At 43.5% G+C, this 26383-nt stretch overlaps 1 protein-coding gene across 2 annotated transcripts in view; it reads right to left on the bottom strand.

Moving 5' to 3' along the window:
- Positions 1-5646: 5646 nt before the first annotated feature.
- The window catches only part of ADARB2 (adenosine deaminase RNA specific B2 (inactive)), a 322814-nt gene continuing 302077 nt past the window's right edge, over positions 5647-26383 (bottom strand). For both annotated transcript variants that reach the window (XM_064444990.1, XM_064444991.1), the window contains 3 exons: positions 18029-18210; positions 11868-12046; positions 5647-9006 (listed from right to left, as the gene is read on the bottom strand). In XM_064444990.1, the coding sequence (XP_064301060.1) occupies positions 8830-9006; positions 11868-12046; positions 18029-18210 (538 nt within the window). In that variant the 3' untranslated portion in view covers positions 5647-8829. The remainder of the gene's footprint in view (positions 9007-11867; positions 12047-18028; positions 18211-26383) is intronic.

The following is a 26383-nucleotide window of genomic DNA, read 5'->3' as shown; positions in this document are numbered from 1 at the left end:
CAATAACAGTGAAGCCAGGAGCTATTGCAAACCTCCCTGTAAAAGATGGAGACAGCTGCTTGATTTAAGATGTACTTTTAGTTTGGTTTACTGTTTCCCTATGTGTTGTTTTGTGTTTATCTATATTAGCAGCAGGTACTTGGCAGTGCTAGCAGGGGAACCCAAAAGCGCCTGACCTCAGTGGCACTACGACACTGAAAACAGTTGGTTTGGGACATGATCATGTAGCTTTCTGTCAGAGAAATTTGTAGTAAGAGTTGGCAAGGAGAAAGATGCAGCAGCAGAAACTGAGCATGTTTATGGAAAGAAAAAGCTACAACTTAAAATGAAGTTATAGACCTGGTCCTGGGACAGAGGTGCTAAACTACTGTGATATGTGGGGAACCATGCTAAAGTGTCCTTCTTATCTTCCCATGAAGGGCTGTCTTATCTTACCTCTAATGGCTAAATAGAGCTTTTCTCCCATGAAAACTGGAGGAAGGATGACAATAAAGGAGAGACATTAGCAGCAGGAGTAAAGTATGACACTCCCTGGCCAACCCCACAAGCACTAAAATGCTTCACCAGTTTAATGTCATTTCACAGGGTAATCTTCAGCCAGCCTTGTCTAGAGACACTAGCAGCCTGCTTTGGCGCTCAGTGGTGTAAATCATTGAGTAGCACTATGAAAGTACAAGGAGAAGGAATGATGAAGTGTTTTCATGTAGCTTTTCCATGTGACCTTAACCCCCCAGTTCCCTTCATAAACTGAATTCTGCTCAGTTACACTAGTCTGAGTCCTTTGAAGTCAATAGATTTGCATTAAGGTGGCAAAGTTTTACCTTAGTTGGAAAATCCCATAGTGTATTGAGCCAATTTTTTTCCTACATGTCAGCGACACTTTTGGGGTAGAGTGATCTCCACATCACCCCTTGAATGGTTATTTTCAAAATTACTGAGTCTTCGCTTTTGCCACAGTTCTTCAAGAAAGCCCCGTTGGCAATGAGACAAATAGATGGACAGATTAGCTCCTTCTGATCTCTGCCTCACCCTTTAAGCAACAGAAAAAGAAGATAAAAAGATATTTTGGAAAGCCACACACACAAAACAGAGCTGACCTTGTATGGAAGATGTTTGATATAATGAGAAAGGTTCTTCAAATGTATTTCCACTTGTTAAAGGGTCAAAGAGTAACTGGATCAGATATGAAAAAAATAGATCTGGAAAGTGCTGAGCCACTACAAGGACTTTCTAATGCAAAGGCTCAGGTGGCAGCGGTGGATGGTTTTGTTTCTCTAGTGAGTACGGTTGTGTCAGGGCTAGGAACCAAGTTTTGGCACACACACACACACAGAAAAAGGTTCATATGGAATCAGTGCTTTTAGCTCTTAAGTTGAAACATGAATTTGGTATTGACCTAACCCTGTTGCTTGCTGCCAGTAGTGACCCTTTCAATGATTTCAGTGGCAGCAAAGTTATGTTAAGAATAAACTCCCTCACCAAACTTCTAAGTATCTACAATATACATTAATTTAGTCAGACACCAAAACTTATGGCTGGAACACCTTCATTCCAGAATCTGAAGATGTTCACACTTGACTTTAAAAGCAGATTGATCTGTTTCACAAATATTTGTGCTGTATTCTTTTCTTATGGCCTAATAGTATTAATACTCAAAAGCCAGCTCCCTGCAACAAGGAATAGTCACTGTTTTTTAAGGTGGAAAAACAGAAGGTCCAGATTTGCTTTCCCATCAGTGGATAGAGGCCAGACCCTTGACAGGGTCTCCACATCTTAGACATTGTGCTGAGTGGAGTGAATCGTCTTATGGAGCCACTTTTCTCTATCCAGGAAGCTTAGAAAATGCATTCAAATGGAACACCCAACCTCTGGGTGGATAAAGTAGTTAAGGTGAAGATGGGCCTTGAACAAAGGTTTTTCATGTGTTGTGAACTAATTGACTGGAGGGCAGGAGCTCCCCTGTTCTGAGCTTGGTTTGGGTGTCTTCACTTGCTTGTCTCTTCCTCACTTGAGAGGGTAAACCCAGGCAAAAACTCAGGTCCGCTCTTTCCTGGGTAAGTATCCCCAAACCAACTATGTTATCATGTCTTTTTTGTTCTGTCTCATGTCAAAAGGTTAAGTTATAATAAAAAATAACTTGGCTTCTTCCATATGGTGTGAAATGATATAAATGTAAGACAGCCTCTCAGTGACTTTCTTCCCAAGTGCTTGACTTTGTGATGATTACAACACTTGCTTGTCTGTTTAGACAGCAGGATGAGGGGTTTATCTGTTGAGTTACTCAGTGAGAAAGGGCCCTCCTGTTTCGCTGGGATGTGGTCTTGTAGAGGCTTTGAGGGTGCCACAAGTAGTATGTGTAAGTGTAGCTCAGGAATCTGGAAAGGTCAAAGCATGGTGGGGATTAGCACCAGGCTCCACACCAGGCAGCCAAGACAAGGCATGGCCAGAAGATGTGTGGGTTCTAGAGGATATTTAATGCCAGAGGCTGGGCAGGGGTTTGGTATCAAACAATGTTGAGGTGTTGACAATGACAGGTAGGTTAACAAGTCCCTTTTGAATATCACCTCATCTCCCACTGAAACCTGACATTTAGAAGCCCAAGTTCCACTGTTCTGTGTGATGGTCAGGATTTTAGGAGCCTGTTGTGTCAAGGGGATGCTGGCACCTATTTTTACTTCTGCAAATGCTTCCTTTTACCACCGAGACCAGGACGTGAACCAGGAATTTGCGCTAGAAAAAAAAAATTACTTTAGAAACCACAGTAAAAATATATCTCATTATAGATTTAAGAGTTAAGACTCTTAAGTGAGTAAACACCTTAATTTACGTGTTAAAATCAAGTTAAATAATAAAAGCAATCTGTAGCAAAGAGTATACTGTGGAAGGCAGGGCTGGGTGTGGTTAGGCTGGTGATGCTGGGAGAGAAGGATACTGCACTTGGTGGATATGTGAAGTACAACCTGTGCTAGTGCCTGAGCATGACTTTGAGGTCCCAGGAGAAGGAGAGGTAGGCACCAGTTAGTCAATCAGAGGACCCGGTCAGACATAACAGTATGTACCATTCTTCATATCTTTATTTTTCTTTGGGGGAAGTTGTTTCAGTAATGTTGGGTGTAAGGGAAGGAACTCTCTCCTCTTGGCTTGGATTGTTTCATGGCAGTATAGGCTCTGAAGGCATCTGTTCAGGGCCAGAGGAGAATGAACGGGACCTTTTCCTCTCCATGGCAGAACAAGACTTTAATGGTCTAGTGGAAGTAATTCTGTATTGCAAAGGAAGTTGATAAAATAGAACATAAACTTTTCTAATAGAGGATTTAATTACCAGGAAAGCCAGACTGAATGAAGCATTTGAGCAGAACTATTTCATTGCTGAAAAAGCAATGATTATTAATCCCCTTTCTCCAAGGCCACATTATTTATTCAGGAGGCCTTGGCATACTAAGAAACCACGTGTCTATACCTGACACGTACTTGCATGTCTTTGTGTTGGTTTGGGTTTGGGGATGTGGTTTGTTTTCTTTTTCATCCAAACAGAATGTCACTACCCTTTAAAAAGCCTCAGATTTTCTCTGACTTCAACCAGATTTCCAGCTAAACTGGTGTATCCACATGATCAAGCTGAAACCAGCCAAAGTAATCAGGTGTCAGGGCTGGAAAGTAAGAATAATGGTAATGAATCAAAAGGCTTAAAAAGCTCTTAAATTGCTATTTCGTTCTTCAACACAAAGGCACGTCTATCAAGGTTTAACTGCAGCAGAAGGACTTATTTATTTTATTTGAGAAACTGGCACATCTCTGAAGCCCTCTATTAGTTGGTATATCAGCTTGTTCATGTTTTATGTTGTTGTTTTTCCAATATACAGTTGGAAAAGAAATAACTGTGCCTGACGATGCTGGGGTGTACGCCTGTAAAGTTTTAAAGGCAGTTCTGGTATTTAGCCTTTAAACTTAACGAGTTTAAACACAGAATCCATCCACACAATTTACCCTAATGACTGCTTTGTAGTTGTTTTTGGGCAGCCAAATCATGTCACTGTGTCTGCCATGGTTGGGCAGTAGCAGCTACTTTTAGAGGAGAAAACAGCCTGGAAACCGCCTGCTGTGAACTCAGCCGTGGCCAAACTGCCCAGGAGCGGGCTGAGGGGCTGCCAGGCTGCTGGGAAACCCCCGTAGGGACCTACTCACCTCCACCGTTTGTCCTTCATGGCCAAAGCTGTGCTTGTTCCCTGCTTCTGCACTAGGGCTGGTCTCAGCACGTCCCCTCCAGAACCCCTCTGCAAGGAAAGCTGATGCTATGCCTGGCTTTTGCCAAGTGAAGAATTTGAGCATTTACATATTTTTAGCACCAAAATAATGATAAGCTCATCACCAGGAGGGTGGATAGTGGCACAAACTGCCTTTCTACTGCTGTAACTTCTTTCCTTTCTGTTTAGGACAGTGTTACACTGCCGTGACTGTTTTTACTGGTAGGAAAGTAACTGCTGCCTAAGGCTGTGGTGAGGGTGAGACTATGGGGTTTGCTGTATCTATGTCCAGTTAAGGCAGTAAAATTTATGTGTGTGAATACTCTTTGAGATTTACAGATACTGGGAATCTGTTGTTTTAATTACTCGGGGCAAAAATCCACCATGGGTGGTGGAATCAGGTGGCTTTTTTCTACACAGACAACTTCACCCTGCAAATGGTTTCTTCTCTGCCCTCCTCTGTATCCTGCCCAAATACCTAATGACGTAGCTCCAAGCTAAGGAAATACAACTGCAGCAAAGTCTTAGCTTAAAAATAAAGCTATGCCTCGCCCCTGCCCTGCTATGCTGGGGAATGAAACCGATGGGATGGTCCGTGTTGGTCCAGCACTGTGTTCTTCAACATGAGCAAGCAAAGAGCTGTGGGGCCAGTGAGCTGGTGGGGCTTCCTGTGAACTGTTGGGCTCAATTTCATCTTGGAACCAAATCTTCATTAGGAGGTGGACAGGGAAATCTCTTTCTAGACAATTTTCACTGTTAGAGTATTTATACTTTGACAGTGAGCACTTCTGAAAGGCTTTGGAGGCTTTGGTAACACCAGCGAGCTCTATGAGGGCTGGCCAAGGGAAATAATCTCAAGGCACCAGGTGATGCTCATACGATAATGCATGTTAAGCCTTTGTGTGGATGGTGTCATTTGGGCTCAGTGTGACTTCAGTCTGCTGTAGCTGAATACTGATGGTTTAACACAAGAATAAACCAAAGGCACTCCACCAATGAAGAAGGAATCTGCAGACATGTACGGACCTTTTGTCCATCGCTTTAGTTTTCTTAAGCAGCATTATACGGCAAGTCCCACGCAATGTGTGTTTGCAAAGATGTGTTTAATTTTCATTAAGATAGATCTTTGAGAGTAACCTGGAAGGTTCGAATTAGGGATGGATCCAGTTCACTCTTTGTCCAGGATAAGACTGTGTCCCCATATGGCTTCTTCTACGTGAGTGGGCACACCCGTCCCTCCTTACAAGTGTGTGATTCCTATGATACGTCAAATCCAAACTGAATAACAACATGTTGGCTGTAGATCTACAGTAGGTGTGTGTAAAAATACATACTAGCATTTTGGAGCACATTCAAATTGATTGCTAAGCCACAATGAAAAATGGACAACAAACAGTGAAAGAACAATTTTACTTGGCATTTTATTCACTTAACAGAAACATTCACTTATCAGGTATCACTGAAGTGCAATTTACAGAACTTAGCAGCAAATTCACATATGTAAATTCAGATTTATTTTCTTTTGTTGTCTTTTTTCTTTTTTTTTTTTTACAAATATTACAAATGTACATCCATTAGTACAGTATTGCCATTCACTCATGCGTGTTATGTACAGAATCTTCACTAAAGAATTACTACTGAGCAAGTTTTCCTTTGCTTCAGGAAATGCTGCGTGTAGCTTGTGTGCTTCTGGGGTGTGGTCCCATCACACTCTATCGCTGCACGTAATGAGAAGAAGTAGACATTTACGGTCGTATTCAACCCTAGTGCAAGCAGGTGCAACTCCATTGCCTTCAATGAGATCAGCTGATGCCCACTCGCAGTGGGGACTCGGTTTGGTCCCCGCTACTAATCTCGTTCTGGCAGCTGAACCCAGAATTGCATTTATGTATTCCTTGCAACAAAGGATAATTCAATCCCACCACACTTTTCTTTTTGTCCTTAAAAATAGCCAGGCACAGTTTTTGTCACAGTAGCTGCAACACTGGCCTGTGGAGCTATATGCATTAGTTGAGCTGACGTCATGCCAGGGCTGGAGGAGTGTGGATGGGGTAAGGGAGATATAAGGAGCCTTGAGGTCTCTTGTGTGCTAAAGACTAACTTGGAGAGGAAAGGTAGAAGACACTGCTTCCCTGTCCTGTGGATCTCTTCATGAGAAACCTTGTCCTCCTCTAGTTTTGCCCTGTGTCTTTTCTCCCTCGGTGGGAGCAGCCAGAGCCCCTGGGACCACCACTGCCGGTGCCACCCACAGCTTCTCCTGTACCTCCAGTCATGGGCCTCACCCCCCGGCAGCCCCGCTGCCCCTCTGGGCACCTCTGCTGCCCGAGTCACACCAGAGGTCTGCACCAGTGCCGGCTGTGTTAGAGGATGGGACCATGTGGAGGTACTGGGAAGCTCCAGAAGGTACCAAAAATATTCTGAATGTTGATCAGAAGAGCTGACAATGTGGTCAAAGTATTGACAAAGTGGTTACTGCAAAATGCTTCCATTATTGAAACATCTCAGGTTTTTGTTTCTTTTTTTTTTTTAACTATTTCTACTCTAAGGATTTTTTTTAAATATTTTTGGTAGTTAATATGGAATGTATTATTTTGCTGAAAAGGTTTCTGGAAGGGGAGAGCTTTATTTTATCTAATTTAAAAATTCTAGTTTATCACAATTGTTTTTATACAAGACACTATAGGTACATCTTGTACTTTATAATCTAAAAATAAAATCTCATCAAAATACTGTAGCTATTCTATTGTGGGCATCAATAAACAATGTATTTACTGTATATGGCTCTCCAAACATGATAAATCCTATACAAAGAGCATCTATCTTTATTGATAGGAACAGTTTCCCGTGTAAAGGAAATTACATGGAAAAATATGAGCCTTGTGTTGTTTGAAAAGTAACTCAGCTTGACAGTTCTGAGAAAATACCAAGACAATTATCACAAATCAGTAGCAGCATGTTATATACAGATTTAAAGAGAATCACAGGAATAAAAAGAAAACAGTAGTTATATACCCGCAAATCCTGTCATTTAAAAACCCAAAAGTGAAAGAAATATACAGGGCATTTGAAGGTTGGTTCTGCAGTGGGACTGTCAAAGCTCAGTTCTCCCATGACTGTATCTTCTGCATTCTGATGAAGTTTGGGATGGTTCAAAGATGAGATTATATCAGACCCAGCCACAGTCACGAAGAAAATATTTAACTGTTGGGTTCTACTTGCCTCCTAACTGAAAAAAACCCACCTGCTTTTCAAACCACAGATGAATATGAGCAATAATAATAACAACAATACTTGGCATTTACACAGAGCTAGACCCTGAAAGCTCTTACACTGAGTAGGACCTTGCCCAAGCCTGTAGTTTCATCTGCTGCACTTATGTCAGTTGGATTATGTGGGGAGGTAAAACTCACGGCAAGAATAATATAATCTGGCTTACCACCGTTGCATATGATCAGAGCACTTTGTTCCTGCCAAGTTCCTTAGATGTGAAGCAGGTAAGTATCATTATCCCCATTTGACAGATGGAGAAACTGAGGCAGGAAAGAGCAAAGTATCAAATGTGCTCTCTAGTTTGGGATGTCTTAGTCATGGCTACCCAACCCAGTGATTTTTCAGAGGTACAGAGCATCCTGAGATCACACCCACTTAATTTAGAGCTGTGGATCCTTACAAGCTTTGAAATCTGAGGCTCTGGGTCCTGGCTCCAGCCTGCCTGATTTTAGGCAGCCACCTGAAGCTCCAGAGCCGCCTCTTTCATTACACCGGTCTTCACAGGCAGCCCTGCAGACCTGTGCACCTCCACAGGCAGCACAGGGTTGAAGCACCCTCTTGAAGAGCATCTGCATTCTGGCTCATGTCTAAAGGGCATGTGAGATGAACTGGGCCTGGATAATTAGAATCTGCAACGTGCAAAAATTGTGGCCAGATTTGAAGATCTGGTGGGAAGTGGTTTGTTGAAGGCGTCAGAGGGAGTAAGTGTAAAAATCAAAGGAAACCTGACGCCTGGCTTTGTGCTCAGAGCCAGCAGTGGAAAATGGAGTTTAAAAACACTGCATATCTTTGAGGTCCAAATTCTTTCTCACAGATTTAGGCAGATAACCGGATGTTTTTTGCATAGAGGTTAGACATGGATGATTATGGATGCTCTGAGACCTGCTGTCATGCCGTGTGCCTTGGGTACTTCAATCTTTGCTCACTATTTTCCATTATTCAGTGATGGCTCTTGCACTAATTGTGTGAGGAAAAATAAACTCTATTTTGGATCAGGCAGGTGGCCTGCTAATGCCTCAAATCAGTAATAGCCAACAGCAATAAACAATGAAAAGCAGAATCTTTGTGGGGGTGGCATTATAATTCGGGCAGGTACATTCTTGGAAAAAATAATGAAAAAGCAGTTTTCTAAAGTCAATTTCAGTGCATTAGACACATTTCTATTTATGTATTTCCAATACAGAATTAAATGCAAATATTCCCATAGAGATTGGTATTAAATCTCAAACTGCTTCGATTCTCTCTGCTCACGCATCCTGCCTAGCCTTCTCTCCAGCTGATTTGATCCGGTCATGTAGCAAAAGTGTCAAGTGATTTATACAGTTAGTAGGAACTGATCTTGCTCTGGGGGTTTCTTCACCCAGGTGCCCAGACCGGTTTTCTGAAACGCTTTAAACAGCTGCTGCTTGACAGACTGGTACGTCTGAGCCACCAGCTTTGCCTCACTGTACACCGATGGCATGTCTCCATGGCTTGGTATTCGTGTGCCCAGCTGCAGAACAAAAATCAGAGAAGGGGAAAAAAAAAAAATAAAAAAATCAAGCAATAAGCCAAAAGAAACAGTAGCTGTATAATCTTCCTGTCTACATTTCATAAGCAACAAACAAACTATCACTGTGCTTTGTGTGTTTGCTTTCGGTTTAACAACAAAAAAACAGGGAAGCAATAAATGCCTGTGACATGGTTTGGAGCTGTTGCAGAGAGGAACAGGGTAAACAGCTTTGCCTTGGAGCGGGCATAGGCAATGGCAAATCTTGGTGTGTTTTACAAAGGCAAAAACCTGCTTCTCAGTCAAGATTATTTTTAGGAAAACAAAAGGGAAAAATCCTTTCTGGGGATCTTTAAAAAATGTGCTCAGATTAGCCTGGGAAGCGGAGCAGCTCCGTGCTTCCAAGTAATGCCAAGAGACACAAGAAGGAGGGCCCCCTCCCACACTCTCCCCTTTTCCCTCTTTAATCTGTTATCATAAGAGATGCTGTGAAACCTGCCTAGGACAGGGCAGAAATCAGGTGTCAAGATTTGGCCTGCTGTGGGAAAACTGAGTGCTCTGCCAGGACACCGGAGCCTTGGGAGGCAGCAACACATGTCCCCTGCCCCTCATCACCTGGAGCACACACGTGGTGGCATGCACACTTCGCTTTGCTTAAGGACTAAATAAACGACCTCCTCTGACCTGCCCAAGTCTTAGCAGTGCCAAAACAGCGGTGAGGCTTTGACATTATATGAAAGAAACCAAAGACTGGAAAATGCCTTAGAGCAAGCAGGCGGGTGAAAGCCCAGCATTTACAAGCCAGGAAAATAGCACCCTGTAGGAAAAAGCACCCTCAAAACATGGCCTTGGAGAGCAAACAGCACTGTTTTCCTTCTCTCTAAAAAGGAGAGATGCTGAAAGACAGATTAAAGGAAAAGTTGAACGCACAGCCTGAAACAAGCTGCTCCGGTCCAGGTGGCCGCTGGCAAACCACAGGGTGTATTGGCCCAGCCAGCAAGGGAGGGTGATGCTGCCAGCCCAGGAGTCAATGGGCCACGATCTGGCCTGGCTGGTGATGGCTCTCCTCCAGCTGCTCCTTTGTTACCCAGAGGTAGACACCGATGACATTATCAAATGGTTTGTTTTGTCAAAAGAATCATGCCCTGCTCGGCCATGAGTTACTCCCTCCTGCTCACCCCAGCCCCATCCCTGGTGCCAGCCAGGTGCAGTTGAGCTCTCCCAGCCACAGTCCTGGCCATGGCCTTCCCTGGGGTCCAACATATCCCAGGTTTTTTTCCCATGAGGATCCCTCCCTTTTAAGGGTAGCAGGAGTGCTTCTAGCCCCCTTCCCATGCCACCCGCTGTGCAGGGAACAGGCTTGGACCTGTGCCACCAAACTGTGACTGAGCCCTGGGCATGAAGCCCAGGCTGGTCCTGCTGCTCCCCACAGGCTCAGGGTTTCTGCTAGGCCAGGTCATGCTACTGCCTGGGCTGGGATGAGTCCCACCAGCCTCCTTCCCTGCGGTCTCCTGCAGAGCAGGACAACCCCTTTGGGCTTGTCCTCATACCTCCCCGCCCTGCCTGTCCCTTTGCCTGCCTGAATGACTTCATTGGTGGAAGTGGCTCCAGTCTTCCCTGCCATTACTCTGCCTTGTTCTTTTCCACTAGTTTTCCAATAGTAAAAAGGTTTTGGCACTTAATAAAATAATTTTTTCTTGTCCTTGTCTTCTCCCACTCTACACGGACTGCAGGACAATTCTTAACAAGCCTTCTTATAGCAAATTAATATTCTAGCAGTGAAAGCAGATGAGCTTAAGAGACACATTTTTCCTGCTGCCTCTCCTGGAAGTGGTGGGGTCAGGCTTACCACCTTGGTATTTGTGTCCTCCTCTCCCCCAGTACCTCCTTGAAGGGTCAGGCAAAAGGACAAATGGTGACTGGAACCAGGAATAATGAGGGGAAAATGTCTTTATTCCACATCAAGCTTCTTCCTCTATGTTCTACAGCCCTAGGTTCCACCCTAGGAACCAAAAACCTAGAGGTTTTTGCCCATCCATCTGTTCTGCCTCTGTCTTCTGTCAGTGGGAAGTAAAGTGTGAGGGCAGGTTGATTTTGGTGTAATTTCAAATAAGGGGAGTCTATGGCCGTCTTCTCTAGAAAAAGGAGGGCTGTCAAGGGGTGGTGGCTATTTTAACTAAGTACAGCCTGTAGTTTTAATGCCATTAAATTATTCTGCTGCTGAGTGTCATGAAATTGGAGAGCCTTCAGCACCTGGCCACTCCCCTTGTGAGGAGCAGCTGTATCGTTTTATGGATTTATCAGCACATCTGGGAGAGTGGGGAAGAGGAGGGGAGTGGGCAATCCATAGCACCTTCTTTAGTCAGCTAGCTTGGGTGAGACTGGGAGCCATTCATGTTGGGAGACTAAGACCCTGTGGAACAATGAAGTGAGGTAGATGCCTCCAAGACGTTAAGAAATACTTCTCCCAGGCCTCTAAGACACAATGAGTTGAATACTCCCCTTAGAGTCAAAGGGGTATTTGGGGTGAGATGCATTAAAAATTACCTTGTTGTGCTTATATGGACTCCTGGCTTTTGGCTGCTCATCTGAGCATGGCTCCATTGCCAAGGACAGCCAGAATACCCATCTCCCCTCCAAACCCACCTGGGTTTCTCCCTTAGCTTTCTCCGGACTCTCAGCTCCCATAGCTGACCCCTCAGTCTCTTGGCTCCTGGTCCTCTCCCATGTCCTACCAGGAGGGACACAGGACACCTGTGGAGGCTGAAGTTTTGTCATGAGATTGCTTAAACAGGATTGACTCTGGGGTAAGGACTAGCCCACCTAGGGCTGGTAGCAATGTCCTGTCAGTGCATCAGACCTACCTTGCCATGAAGCTTTGCCCACCGAGTGAAGAACATGTGCTTGCAGAGCCGTGAGGGACTCCCGCAGGTCCTCTTCCCTGTCATGGCATTGATAACCTCCAGGTCAGTGCTCCCCACAATCCAGTTCACACTGAAGCCGGGAGATTTTCCAGGCTGCCGAGCATCAGCATGGCTAACCCCTGGCAGGAGAGAAGGACACCAGTAACATCCAGCTCTTGAAACCTTCTGAGGCTGCTAACGTGGTGTATCATTGTGGCACATGAGATGTCCTTGGGCGAACACGCTGACATTGTGCACTGCACATGCTGTTGTCACCATCAGTTAAATGTTACCAGTCTGAGTACCTTAGAGAGACATAATTTAGCAATTCCTATAGATCTTTTTCCACCTTGCAGGCAAACTTTTTGTTAGCCTAAGGAAAGCCATTAGATTGTAGCGTGTGGTATTGACAGCAGTGTTATGGTTGCTGAGTGAAATCTTTCAGAAAGGCTTTAATGGAATAACTGGTGTTTAAAAGGAACTAAGCAGCAAAGCGCTTTTGCTGTGAGTTCCTCTAGGTGACCTTTCCAAGGTTCAGTGTATTTACCTGTAATTAACTGCTGGAGCCTTTGCTGTGATGGGAACTCTGGCTTGTAAGTGGTACAAACAGGGGATACGAAAACACAAAACATACACTTCATCATCACAGAGTTTATTAGAGACATCACAGAGCTACACAGAAAACTCTTGCTCCATACCTTGTGTCTGCCTGCAAGATCCCTACACTGTATGGGTGCAACAATCTCTTCAAGAGCTAGTTAGTGTCCTAATGGCAATATTATGGATATCTTTAACTGGAATGTATCTTGCTTAATTTTAGACTGCTGCAATGAAGATATTTTTGGTCACCTGGTGTGACTGTATGACCTTTGTGTCATTCACATGGCCAGTTTTTGACATCTGAATCACATACTGGAGTCCACTGGCTACATGGAAAGACATGGACCTGTTGGAGCTGGTCCAGACGAGGGCCACAAAAGTGATCAGAGGGATGGAACACCTCTCCTATGAGGAAAGGCTGAGAGAGTTGGGGTTGCCTGAAGAAGAGAAGGCTCCAGGGAGAGGTTATTGCAGCCTTTAAGTACTTAAAGGGGGCTTATAAGAAAGATGAGGACTAACTTTTTAGCAAGACCTGTTGTGATAGGACAAGGGGTAACAGTATTAAACTAAAAGAGGGTAGACTTAGACTAGATATAAGGAAGAAATTTTTTATGATGAGGGTAGTGAAACCCTGGCCCAGGTTGCCCTGAGAGGTGGCAGATGCCCCATCCCTGGAAACGTTCAAGGTCAGGCTGGCTGGGGCTCTGAGCAACCTGATCTAGTTGAAGGTGTCCCTGCTCACTGCAGGGGGGTTGGGCTAGATGACCTTGGCATGTCCCTTCGAACCCAAACCATTCTATGATTCTATGGATAAGATCTCCCTTGTGTCTAAACGCAGATCAGGGCTGCAAGATCAGATATCAGTTTGTACATGAGAGACAATTATTTTTAATCAGGTAAATTCCTGTCTTTTCTTAACCATTTAGTGTAGTTCAACCTTTCCATGCCTCCCATCACTTTCTCATTTCTTGTACCTGAAACCAGGGAAGGATTAGTCCTTGCAAGGAAAGAAGAGGAATAAAGAAAGTGGTTGGTTTATTTTCCAGCACAGGATAAATGCAACCAAGTAAGCTCTGCCTTGTCCTGGTCATTAGTGCTTTTGGGAGCAACGAATCAATACTGGGACCTTCTAAGGCTGGAAAAGACAGTGTGACCTGAAGCAGTTTTAATATTTTGGAAAAAGTTGACATTGGATGATATGTCTGGATCCAGCTGCCGAGTCCCTCTCTACTAATTTGCTCTGTGGGCCATTAGCCTGCAAACCTGGACAACAAAAGCCACTGTGGTGAGCAGGCAGGTGGGGACCGTGCTGGTGGGCAGAGGCTGCCTGGCATGGCTGCCGCAACATAGGCCAGTGCCAGGGCTGGACCTTTGTTTCTAAACGGCAGCTCCCACCGCAACCCTTGCCTGCAGCAAGTCCAGCAACAGCTCATGGTTTGCACAGCTTGATGGGGACCTGCTTTCATTGCTCCTGGGTGCAACAGGACATGGCAACACAGAAAGGTCCTTTGCATTTTCTGCTGAAGGGTTTCAAAGAACTTTTGCAGAGGGGATGAAGTACTGATACAGGCTGTTCAGAGAGGAAGAGATTAAAGAAGAGAGATCAAAGCCTGTCCTTTCCAGAGTGCCACTTCTTGCGCACCACAAGCATCTGCTGATCTCAGGCAGAATGGGAGGAGATGGGAGCCCAGCCTCCATTGTTACATTTAACATGCTGAGCTTGTTAAGCCCCTGAATGAGACCAGAGAGCAGTGCAGGGCTGTGCATGGTCAGCCGTGGCAGAGATGCTGCCTCTGCAGGCAGCTCCTGACCCCTGCCTGGGGCCTCTCAGCATCATGGGAAGAAATGTTGGTGAGGGACAGGCTCCCTCTGCTCCTTCCAGTGTGGTCCCCTCTGCTCTGGGAGGGAGCTGCAAGAGCCAGATCAGACTGAGCACACAGAGAGACAGAGAAAGGTTGCTACTGAAGGGGAAAAATTGCATGGCGCAAGCACTTTGTACCAGTGGCAAAGCTGGAATTGCAGAAATAATTTCAGTCACTGGGACTGAACTTGCTACTGTGTGTAGAAGAGAATTACAGCTAAGTCATAACCTCAACCAGGATTTGTAAACACATTCATGTCATATTAACACCTCTTTCAATTCCACTGCCCCCCCTACCCGAGATAACAGATCAGTCTGCATCTAAAACTCCAGTTCACCCAGGCAACAGGATATAAACTGAAAGCTTGAAAATTAGATAGCTCTCTGGCGCTATTCAAATGCCTCTATACAGAACAAGATGCAAACAGATCAAAATCAGCTGTTTGACACTATGCGCCACTCTCTGTCAAGATAGTACCCAAAAGCTTAGAGGACTTGAGTGCCAAAAACCACAATAGCAAACACCCTGCTATGCAAGGGCGCTACACAGGCGACTAAATAAAAAAAAATGTTGTGAAAACACTGACCAGAGGAAAAGAAGGAAAGGCTGCACAGAGGACAAAGCAGGTTGTGGGTGCCCATCAGATGGGGGCTGCACACCCCTGCCAGCCTGGGACCTCCCTCTGCTCTCAGTGGACCACTGTGAGAGCCGGGAGCTTGCCCCAGTGCCTGGAAATCTCTCCATGCTGGTTTGCCTTACATGTTTTCTCTTCTCAGCTATCATATATAAGTACACATATTTAGGTAAGTAGAAGATATTTTCACATCATTTTTCCGAATGCAAGAGAAGAAGCTTTAAAGAAAAGACCATGAGACTCATGACAGATGCAAATATAGAGCCTAGATATATTCTCTGATGGTTGTTTTTGAACAATTTTTTCATGTTTTTCTTTTGAAAAATAATTGTTCTGATTTTATTTGAAAGGTGACACCCAATAATCTAGATAATTTTCTCTCCTCTATGTAAAACATCCTCCTTAAAACCAACACAAAAAAGAATACAATAGGAGACTGTAGAAACTGGAAGGAAAAGACAAATCTTTGTACAAATAATATGAACTTGAGAATTGTGGGATATGAACTGAAATCTGTCCTTGTTCTCCTCTCTCTCCTAGCAAAACCTCATGCCTCTTCAGGATACTCTTCAGAATGTTAAGGGAACAGGAAATAAAAATGACACAGGGATTTTCTTTCTTCTGAAAAATACACCCAAGAGTAATCTCAGCGAATGAGTGGTTTTCCATCTGGCTGGGACTGGTGTAGGTGGAAAACCTCACTGATTTTTTTTCTGTGGGGCCAAGGAGTTATCTCAGGTTATCTTATTACACACCATGACTCTCCCCTCCATTTGAATGTTTGTACCGTTTTGATCAAGTGACAAATAATTGGCATCCTTGTAATTGAAGAACTCCTGCAATTTGAAGCTGTGGCTGGCCTGATCTCCAGGCCACAGATGATGAGTGTGGGATGTGGAGTTACCTGGCTGAGATTGCTAAGGTTTAGTCTCTAATGCATTTGGTATGGCTTTTTTTTAGGTGCCCATCTCCTTAGTCACTGGATATACTGTTGGCATGGTTTTCCAGGTAAGAGAAAAGCAGCACAAGCCTCAACAATGTAAGCTTTAAGCAGTATTGCCTTCCTGAGATTTGTGGGGGAGGGAAGATTACAAATAATGGCTTTAGAGGCAAAAACAGTGGAGAGAGAGAGAGAGACAAATTCCTCCCACTCCTTCTCCTGGGCTGAAGAAAACCCACAAACACAACTGAAAGCAAAGTGAAATCTTTTCCAAACAGGTCTTCTGGAAGGAGGAAGCCAGCCATGAAACATACAGATATTTAAAGCAACGCAAGGGCCCCTCTGATGCATTTCTAACTCCCTTGAAATCTCTGGCAATGACTCTTGGACATAAACACACACTTGGGCCAACTATGAACCCTCTGTAAGGGCAACCCAGCAAAGCAATAGCTGCTCGGTGGTTAAATCTTTCATTAAATCACTTACTGTGTTTTCAGTCCTTCAACAGTTCAAGAGGGTTTCCCTGTACATCCTGCAGACACATTGAAAGAGGGTGTGATTTTGATCTTAATGTATGGGTGGACTTACAATGAGTTAGGGCTGGCAGAGTATGAGATCATCTTCCCCAGTGGGAGATGCAGAGGCTTCTGGCAGACAGGGGTGTGTTGCCAAAATAACAGCCAGGTTCAGGAGATGGGGAGATTTTTCCTGACCAGCTGCAAGTCCTTTCTTCCTTCCCATGATGTGGCATGGGAAGGAAAAGGGGGTTGAGTCATGCCCATGCTGACCAGGGCAGGAGCCTAGGTGCCCAGTTTCCCGCGTACTTGCGTTGCACAATCTTTGGCTAGCTGCACTGAAGAGTTAAAAAATGGAGATAAGCTGTTTGAATAAGGATAAGCCTTTTGACCTACTCACCTCATAACACGTACGTGTACATTACACTTGCCAGATGTACTAAACCACACAGAACCTGAGAATTTCCCCAGTGGCTAAACTATCACTTCTGCCTCAGACAAACTAATTTTGTCACAAGGACATATTAAAAAAAAGAAAAAAAAAGAAAACATGAACTATATAAGGGATAAAAGATGACTCTCCTGACTGAGGAACCTAGAGGACTTTGAAAGGTAATGGTGTACTCCACTAAAGCCTCCTAACCTCTGAACTCTGTAGCCGTGACACCATATTGGTGTCTCAGGGAACCCTGCCGAAGAACAATTATCAGTGTCTAAAAAAGTAAAATAAGGGCCTACTCCTGTGCAGAACTGGTGGCCCTTAGCACTCACGTGCTTCATAAGGAGCTGAAGGCATTCAAGACTTTTTGGGATTTTGCTGGGATGAGGCCAGACAGCTGCTGCCTGGCTGGGGTTCAAGGAAGTGGGAGTCGGGAATAGAGAAGAAAGGACCAGAGACCTGGGGTAGGGACAGGGGCTGGGAAAGAGAAGTGGTGACAGTGAAAGTAGCTCAGAAGACAGCTGGAAACCATGGAGATTCTCACCTGACAGGCAGCAGCCTTGTCAGACAGCAGCAATGCCTCCCTGAGGTCTGCTGAGCAGGCGGGGTCTCCTGCATGAATGAACAGCCCTTTTCTGCTCCAAACACAGTGGCTAGCGAGTGGTGAAGGAGTAGGGGCTCTAAGCAAGGGGCACTAGCGGTGGGGCTGCATGCATGGGGCAGAGATGCTAGGGCTGGTTCTCCTAACTCCACACATACGTGTATTCACTGGGTGAGGGAGAGTGGGATGGGAGAGAGTTAAACCTAAGATTTACTGAAAACTTCCTCCCTGGTTTTTAGAAATCTTTTTCTTAGTCATACACTTTTTTCACTTTGAGCATTCTTTGTACAGCTTTTGTTTTCCTAGTCAGCTTATCTCCAGTACTGATCCTTTTTGTGGTCACTGCGTGTGAAAAAGGAACTGGATTTAAATGCATCCATTTCTTCATTCTACACATTCATACTCTGCAGGAAAAGAAAGAAGGCATGAGCTAATGGTTTACTTACAAACAACTAAACTTTCCTGTTGGTGACCAGCACAATTAGTGATGGGAGAGGGGATCATTTGTCTTGCAGGCAGGTGTCTGCTTACCACTGAGAAGCAGCTGATTGCGCCGGTATGAAGCTGGCAGCTGACCAATGTCTTCTATTCTATGGCTCATTACCCGGGAAAGGTGACCAGTGTGATAGAGGCTTCCCACAATGATGCTGTGCAAGTACATGGGTTCGATGAAGGAGCTGAGGAGAGCACCTTGGAGCCCAAGGATGTTCCACCTGGAAAAGAAATTCAGGAGCAATAAAACACGTGGGTGGAAAAATGGCCACAAGAGAGCTGCCCTGGGAAAATCAAGAAAAAGGCCAGCACATGGGTTGGAGGGATGTGGGATGAAACTATTCCTGTCCCTGTCCTGTGATGTGTGAAACACTGTACTATTGGGTGATTATATACCTGTGGACTGAATCCCCCTCTACGATGGTTTTAGATTACTGTGATGCCACTGACTTAAGGGACATAATTCTGTCTTGTGTTATTATAGAGGCCTCCTGTTGAGAGCTATTCTTTATAAAGCATTTTGTGTTTGATGAATGTTCAGTTAGCATGTCTTTAACAGAATTTCAATTTTTTTCTGCATCTATAATTTTACACTTGCAATGGTAGACCTAAAATGAGAGCTTTTGTTATTCTACCTTTATTTACCCTTTGCTGTACGTTGCTACCATCCCCTAGCTATACAGCCAAGATAACATGTGACTTGGGTGGCCAAAATTCTCACAAAATTGTTGTGAAAAATTTTTGAAAGCCTCACAGGCTGACATTTCCTTGCACAAATGATCAAGCAAGTATGAAGACATCCATAAGAACGAAATCCTGGTCCTGAATAGCTACTCTTTTAGGCAATTTATTTGTTACCAATAGTTTGACCTGCTCTAAAGTGTTTAGAGTGATGAACACATCTCACCCTGTTGCTGTCTTAAAGATGCAACATAGCAATGGTGGAAACCTTGGGGCCTTCAATCTGTTAATGACCGTGAGCTCCATACTACTGTTGTTAGATTAGTTACCAGAACTTTTCATAGTCTATGAATTTCTACATCACAATAGGCACAAATATGACAGGATGCTCGCTCTAAATTCTCCAGGGGGCAGGTAATTGGTTAAAAAGTAGAAAAATTAAACAGGGGCAAAGAGTCAGGATGCAGTTACCTTCTTGGTAAATGCATTTAGTTCAGCCCATCTGACAAGAAGTTGTTCCCCACCACACAAACACTAACATGCTCTCTTACACTTGGATAATATTTTTATATAAGTCGAATGCTGCCAATCTGTTTGAATAGTTTTGAGTTCAGGAGTTCAAACTGAAAACACTTGAGAAAATGTAGTTTTGGAGAGTGTCTTTTGGCTCATTAAAAACCAAAACACCGGCAAGATTTGGAACTCTGTAGCTGACTGAAGGAAAGGGTAAGAGGTGCCTGCTATTTAAGGCAACATACAGTGGCTGCCATGCTAAATAATGTGTTTAAAGCACAATCTTCATCAGCAGCAAGCATTATGTAGCTAATTTCTTACATCATTGTTCTTTTCATTAATTAACATTTCTCAACCGTTAGTGCAATTATTGCAGTGCCTCTGTGCTGTATGCCTCTTTTCATGATTAATAAGGAGTCATTATATTTCCCTTTCCTGAAGCAGTCAATTAACACGGAATACTTTCCATTAATTACTGAATGTTTAAAGCCAGCATGCTGTACCTGGAGAGCAATCTGCTCTAGGAACCTGTGACACCAATTGCTTTAAAAAGTTCTCTTTAAATTTTATTCCAAAAACACAAGCAATTTAGCTGGCTATATTAATTTGCCTCCGAAGCAGGGCTGTGAATGAGAAACATCTTTTAATCTCATGCAAGAAAAGGCAGCCATCTGGCTGCTGAGGATTTCAGAGTCAGACTCTCCCTGTCTCCCTCTGTAAATGCAGGTCATTAAAGTAATGTGTTCATCTACATAAAACTCAAATGGAATATAAAAGGTAATATTTATATACAAACAATTTAGTCCCACAATTTAAACAGTCATTGGTTTTATGAAACATTTACTTTAGTTGATCAGATTTGCATAACTTCATTTAGGAAAAAAAAGTGTGGTCATTCCTGCAAATAACATCACTTTTAAAGGAAAGAACTAGCTGCCTCTTTGAGTAAATATCTTATCATGATGCAAAATTAATAATGCAAGCGTAAGAAATAGAATTGAATTCAGTTAACAGTACTATGCCTCTGACCGGCTTCTAAAGTGACTAAAAAAATTAGGCAGTGATATCTTTGTCCAGATGGAAACTTGTAAGATATCAGTGTTGTTTTCAACATTTTACATTTCCTTTAAAAAAACCCCAAACTTGTGTATTTGATGGAATGAGACAAAAAAGCAGATAAACAGAAAAACAACATATGTTCAACAATATTTGAATTTTAGCAATATGCACATCACAAGAGATCATCTGAGCTTTATTTACCAAAATAGGGGATTATGTTCAGATCATAAATTACAAGGTAATAATGATTATTTAATTTAAATTCTTTGCAATAGACCAGCCTTTTGTTTAGAGATATTTCTCTAAAGATATTCTGAACATATTCATCCCAATGTAAAAAAGAATTCAGAGGTCAATGGAATTACATAATTGGAAATCATAGCATAAGCATGATCAAATCATCCCTTATGTATTAAAAGCATTTAATAAACTTTAACTAATCCTCATAATGCTGCTGTGAGGTAAAACCCCATTTTTATACACCTTGGGGAATCAAGGGAGAAAGGCAGTAAGATTTACTGAAGTTTGCTGTATTATTCAGAGGCAGAGCTAGAGTCCATGGCTTCTGGATACAATAGTTGTTCCTCAAGACAACCCTATTTTCCCATCCTAGAATAAGACCCAGGCAGGTGTAGGGGCAATGAAACTTGTATATCAGTCATGGTGGGTTTTGACTTCGAGGTATAAATAGCTACAAGACAAATTGGATGGAGGGACCAGTCAAAAAAACAAAGGGAGAAGAAACATAACAAAGAATACAGGGCACAAGAGCAAGCCGTGCCTGATGGGTAGAAGGCAGTTTAAAAAGACACTGTGCCAGAACCAGACAGCATCCTATGATAGGAAGGACAAAAGAATCAGAGAAGGTGCTGACACTAAGAAGGCAATATTCAGTGGGGACTTCTTGAGGGGTCTCCTTGAGCAACGCTAAGGCTGGTGTCCACTATGGTGGCAGTGAAATGGGATGAGGGTGATGGCACTGCCACCTGTACACTGGCCACTTCTCCGTTTGACACAGCACTGTTTTGGCAGCATCCGTTCAGAGAAGAGGGATGAAAAAGTAGGGAAGGAACTTTGCTTTCAAGTCTAGCCCAGGTTTGGTGAAGCGTTTGGCCAGTTGTCTCATTCTGGAAAGCAGCCCCAAGCATGTGCATGAGTCCCACTAAGTCCTAGGAAAAGAAGGGTCCTGTGTTGTGCTGGCCAAAATGAGACCCTTGTGCTGCTGCTCTTGTCCTTCAGAGCACAGCAAAGCACATGAATGATGGGGGAAATTTTCATTTACTCGTTCTGCTTCTGCTCTGTGGATAAAAAGACCTACCTTGGAGGGCAGCCAGTTCAGTATTTTGCATAAACAATAGATTGAACTGACAAATATTTGGGGGAAGGTCTTTTATCCTGTGTATTGTTCCTCCCTTGACCAACACACAGAGCTAATGTACTGATGCTGTCCTTTGATATCTGAACATCTATGGGATTATTTGTAGGTAGATGATAGGGAAAGATCTATCTGAGAAACAGTGAAACTATCAATAAGGGTGTTCATTTTTGAAGGAGCTATATCTCTGTAGCCTAATTTAGGTCCATCAAAGTAGCTGTGTTCCCATCTGTAAAAAAGAGCTCTCTTCGAATGTGGCTTTTCAAAATAAAATTCTTATTCAGAGCAATGCAGTGTTACATTTTGTGTCTTCAATATATCAAAGTGACTCTTCTCGCTATGAGGAAATATGCTGGATCGTTCTGAATTTTCCTAATTGTGCAAGATTTTAAGGGCTGTTTTCCAGGGCATGCATCTCTCTAATAACTTATATGCTGTGCGCTTTGTAATAACCCTTCCAATAAAGTGAAAATCAAACCGCTGCTCCCTTAGTCACAGATCTTATTCAAAAAACCCAAAACCTTCAGCGAGCAGGATCAATAAAACCAAATGTCTCCCCTTTTCGCTAAAATATGCGAGCTTTTGGTGCTTTAAATGGAAGGAAAGTATACCCTTCTTTCTGTTCAAACAGCAGATATTACTGCACTGTTTACAAAGACAAAATCCCGCATCCAGTTTTCAATATAGATAATCCCTGAATAAATATATTTTTGCTTGTTTGTCAATCATGGAAATACCAGCAATGAGCTGGGAGGCATCCCAGAGCAAGCAGCCTTTCTTTAATTATATGCCATGATCCCCCGGCCCCGGACAAGGCAGGGGCGGGGGGTGAGACCCTGCAGAGCCCCCATGCTCCCGGCAGCCCAGGACCACCGCTGAGGTGTGCAGGGAAATGTGCCCCCAAGTCATAACCACATCACAGCCTCCACACCTGCATGCTGTAGCATCATCTCATCACAGGAGTTGGCTGCGGCTCCTCCCTGGAACCGACTGAAATATGGATAACAAAAATACAGAGGAGGGGGCTTGGGGGCAAACCCACAGGGGTGAAAAGGGCTGCAGCCTTGCTCAGGTCAGCATGTGGTTCCTCGCCCATTGCTGAGATGTGGTGTGACACCTGGAGACCCTTTGCTGAGTATTTCCAGCATGGGTTTGTACATAGCATTACTCAAAGCCAAATGCCGACACTCTGAGATATGGAGAAATTCACATGGTGCTTCAAAACATCTCAGGGAACTGTGTTCACCTTCCATTGAAGCTTGGTGAGACTGAAGTGTCTCCCTGGGACCTTTGGAAACCTCACCCATTAACAAGCACTGCTGATGAATTTAAAAGCTTTTTTTTTTTTTTTTTTTTTGTGAAAGCTTTTTATAGAAGATACTTCTTTTTGGTCATTATTAAGAGCTTTACATCTTACCTGCTTGGCGTGTTGTTAATCTCCTGTACCACAGTTTCTATTACCAATATTTCCAGCTACACTTCACACAATATAAATTCTTATTCATGGTGGCCTGTGCTCAGCAGAACACCTGTGGTGTTCCCATTTATACGACCATTTAGGTATTATTGGTTTGGAAACTGGAACTAGTGCATTAGTTTTTGATCTGTATTTTAACAGTAGGTGGTTTATATATGTTTTCTGGAACATACCTTGTGGTGAAAGATTGAAATTGAAATCTCAGTCACACAGAAAGGGGTTAAGAGAGAGAATTACAAATCATGTGCACAAATCATCTCTAATTGAAGATCTGGCTGTGTTAATTGATTTTCATTTACATTAATATGCAGCCTTTGAAGTAGCTTTTCTTAAGAGTTACCTTGTCAGCTCAGTCTTCTGTTAACAATGGCTCTGGTCGACAGGCTAACACTAAAATAGATCTAAGAACGCCAATTTCCAACACTGACTTCTAGTTTTGCATTTTTATATGCTACATTTAAATACAGCTTAACGTGCTCAAATCATCTTGTAAAATGCTACTCCAGACTCCCACTGCTAAATCCTGAAACAGTGCCTTAAGACTACATTACCTTGAAGTAGTCTGAACATATTCTCAATAAATATTCCTTCCTACTATCTAGCTCGTGGGCCCAAATAATCCACAAACCTTAGCCACGGGACAAGAATAGACTGTCAATGCTGTAATGCAAAGTTTGGAGGTCCTTCCTCATTGTTTGTGTCATTTCACAGGTGAGGTATAATTTAGATGTTCAAGGTCTTATTTAACATCTGGGCTTAATGGCACTGTTTTTGTGAAGTACAAGGAAGTGGATGACCATTAACCTGATGGCAAGAAAATACACAGTCTTTTAAAGGTGACCTTTTGAGAAGCGGTAGTAAGAAAACAATTTTAAGGCCAGAGCTTACAAAAAAACCACCGAATTCTGGCTTTTATTTGATGTATAAAGACAGTGTTTATGAGGATTGTTCCCTCCAAATCCTGCACCCTGCACAGTACGTTCCCCAAGCCTGCACCCTGCAAGGGGAACTGCAGATGTCCACTTCTGAAAGAGGATGTGTGTCACAGTTCATGCATTTACAAATATGTCTCTACACTCTTTGTGTAGATGCAAGCTTGATGTACAGAAAGCTGGCATCTCTCCAAAGTAAACCCATCAGCTAGATATCCAGTGAGTGTGAACATGCTCTACCTTAGCCATGGCTTAAGGTCTCCAGTCCCCTTGCTAAGGTCTATCCAGGAAGAGGGCCTTGGGGAAAAGCAGTGCACTGCACAAGTCAGTCCCTAATAGGACACACAGATAAGAACTGATTTTGTAAATAAACTTTAGTGATGAGTGCTTGGATCAAGATCCTCAAAACAATTTGCAGGTGCATGGCAGTGGAGGCGATGTGAGGACATAGGACAAGGGAACGCCTGTTTATCCTGTGGGCCTGCTGTGTTGTGGAGCGCCGTGGTGGCTTCCTGCACGTGCTCCCAGCGCCGTTGCAATTGTCTGCCAAGGCACAGGCAATGGCAATCATTAAAGCGTTCTGTGCAGCTATGTGTGTGTGTGGGAACGCCCTCCTATTTTGGACTGGTTGATGCTGGGAGAAATAATGTCTCCAGTTTCTCTGCATGGGAGAAAGGACTCAGGCACTTGATGTTTTGTCAAACCAGGTGCATGGTGGGGATGAGCTGTGCTGGAAGGAGGCTGGCCTGAAGCTCAGTGTTTCCATGAATCAGAGGGCAAACCTTATGGAAGTGAAGGAGGTTTCCATACTCTGGGGCAGACTCTGACTTTCCCCTACACGTCTATCCAGAGGGACTTGAGTAAGAGAAGTGCATGATTATTTAATATTTTGTCTAGTCTTTCATATTTCTTCTGCTGTGGGAATAAGGAATAGAGGCATTTGAAAATCTTTATTTATATATGCATGCATTTGATTGTGTGAACTATCACCTGCAAATCTGGCATGCCTGTACGCTCTTTGTGTGCTGCGGGAAGCCAGCAGTGTTGTACAAGGGAGAGGAGAGGCTCAGCGCTGGGCTGGCTTTGAGCAGCTGGATACCATGTCGCTGGAGGGCATGCAAACAGAGTGCCCATGTCCCTGAGGCCCCAGGGCACCACAGGGATGCTATGAAGCTTGCCTCGCAGCCAGTGGGAACCTGAGCTCACTGGTCCTCACTGGTGTGAACATTTCTGAGGGTCCAAGGCAGAATTTAGTGCTGAACCTTCCTAATGTTTGGTCATTGCATTTAGATCCTCAAAGAGGAGCTGAACTACAGAGATATCCTTGGTTTTACCTAAATGTGTGCACTTGAGCGTGTGTGTGAGCATGCCTGTGTGTCCATTTTCCTTCAAACATTTGCTCGTGAACAGCAACTGCAGAGACCTCCACCACAAGCAGCATTGCTAATGACCTAATAAGCAATTATAATAGTAACCTTGCACTGACCTAATAAGCAAAGGTATGAGCTGCTCCTGCATCCAGCCTTAGTGTGAGAGAGGGAGATGAAGAGATTTAGTGTGGCCCATTGTATGAACAGGTTTGCTGTCACAAAAAGCCTAAATTCTCTTAGGGCTGTGATGTCTGTGCTGACATACAGGTCTTAATATAGGTTATGATTAGCACAAAGAACATGTTAAATGACACAAATTTTTCCCCAAACAGCTGATAATTTTAAAAATTATTTTGCTCATGATATTGCTGCTTTTTCACAAGCGTATACAGTGTATATTACAGAGGAAAATGGAGGCTGAAAACTTAGGTGTTAGTGTAGCTAATGAAATTTGGGTCTAAAGAATGTGATTTAATCCTAAAATCTATGGCACTGAGAAGCTGAACTCACTTCAGCTGCACTGCAAGACTCAGCAAAGTTCTGAGTGTAAAAGCTATCGCTCTCTTAGGGTGGGTTATTTGGGGATTCACAGAGCCCAAACTTTAAATTTGCACGTATAAATGCATAGGTTTTTAAAGCCAGAAGGAACCACCAAGATCTAGTCTGACCTCCTTTATTATGCAGTCATAGAATTTCACCTCGTAATTCCCTGCCTGAGCCAAATAACTTGAGTATTCATGCCAGAAGTGTTTGCGCTTTAATTCAGTAATGGAATAGGTATGATACCAGGCTGTTTATCCTGCAATCTTAACACAGCCACAGAGCCCAAATAATGCATACCAAGCATCAAATTCTCTCAAACTTGTGGTGATAGTAATAACAATTGCTAAATGCCTTTGAATAACAAATAAATCTGATTAAACCACTCTCTGCTTATGGCTATCCTGTGAGCAAGAGAGAACATAAATCGTTAGATACATGATTTAT

The sequence above is a fragment of the Phalacrocorax carbo genome, chromosome 2 (assembly GCF_963921805.1).
Source record: "Phalacrocorax carbo chromosome 2, bPhaCar2.1, whole genome shotgun sequence".
Taxonomy (NCBI): domain Eukaryota; kingdom Metazoa; phylum Chordata; class Aves; order Suliformes; family Phalacrocoracidae; genus Phalacrocorax; species Phalacrocorax carbo.
Note: the sequence above shows the minus strand (reverse complement) of the source record. Positions and strands in the feature narration are given on the sequence as shown.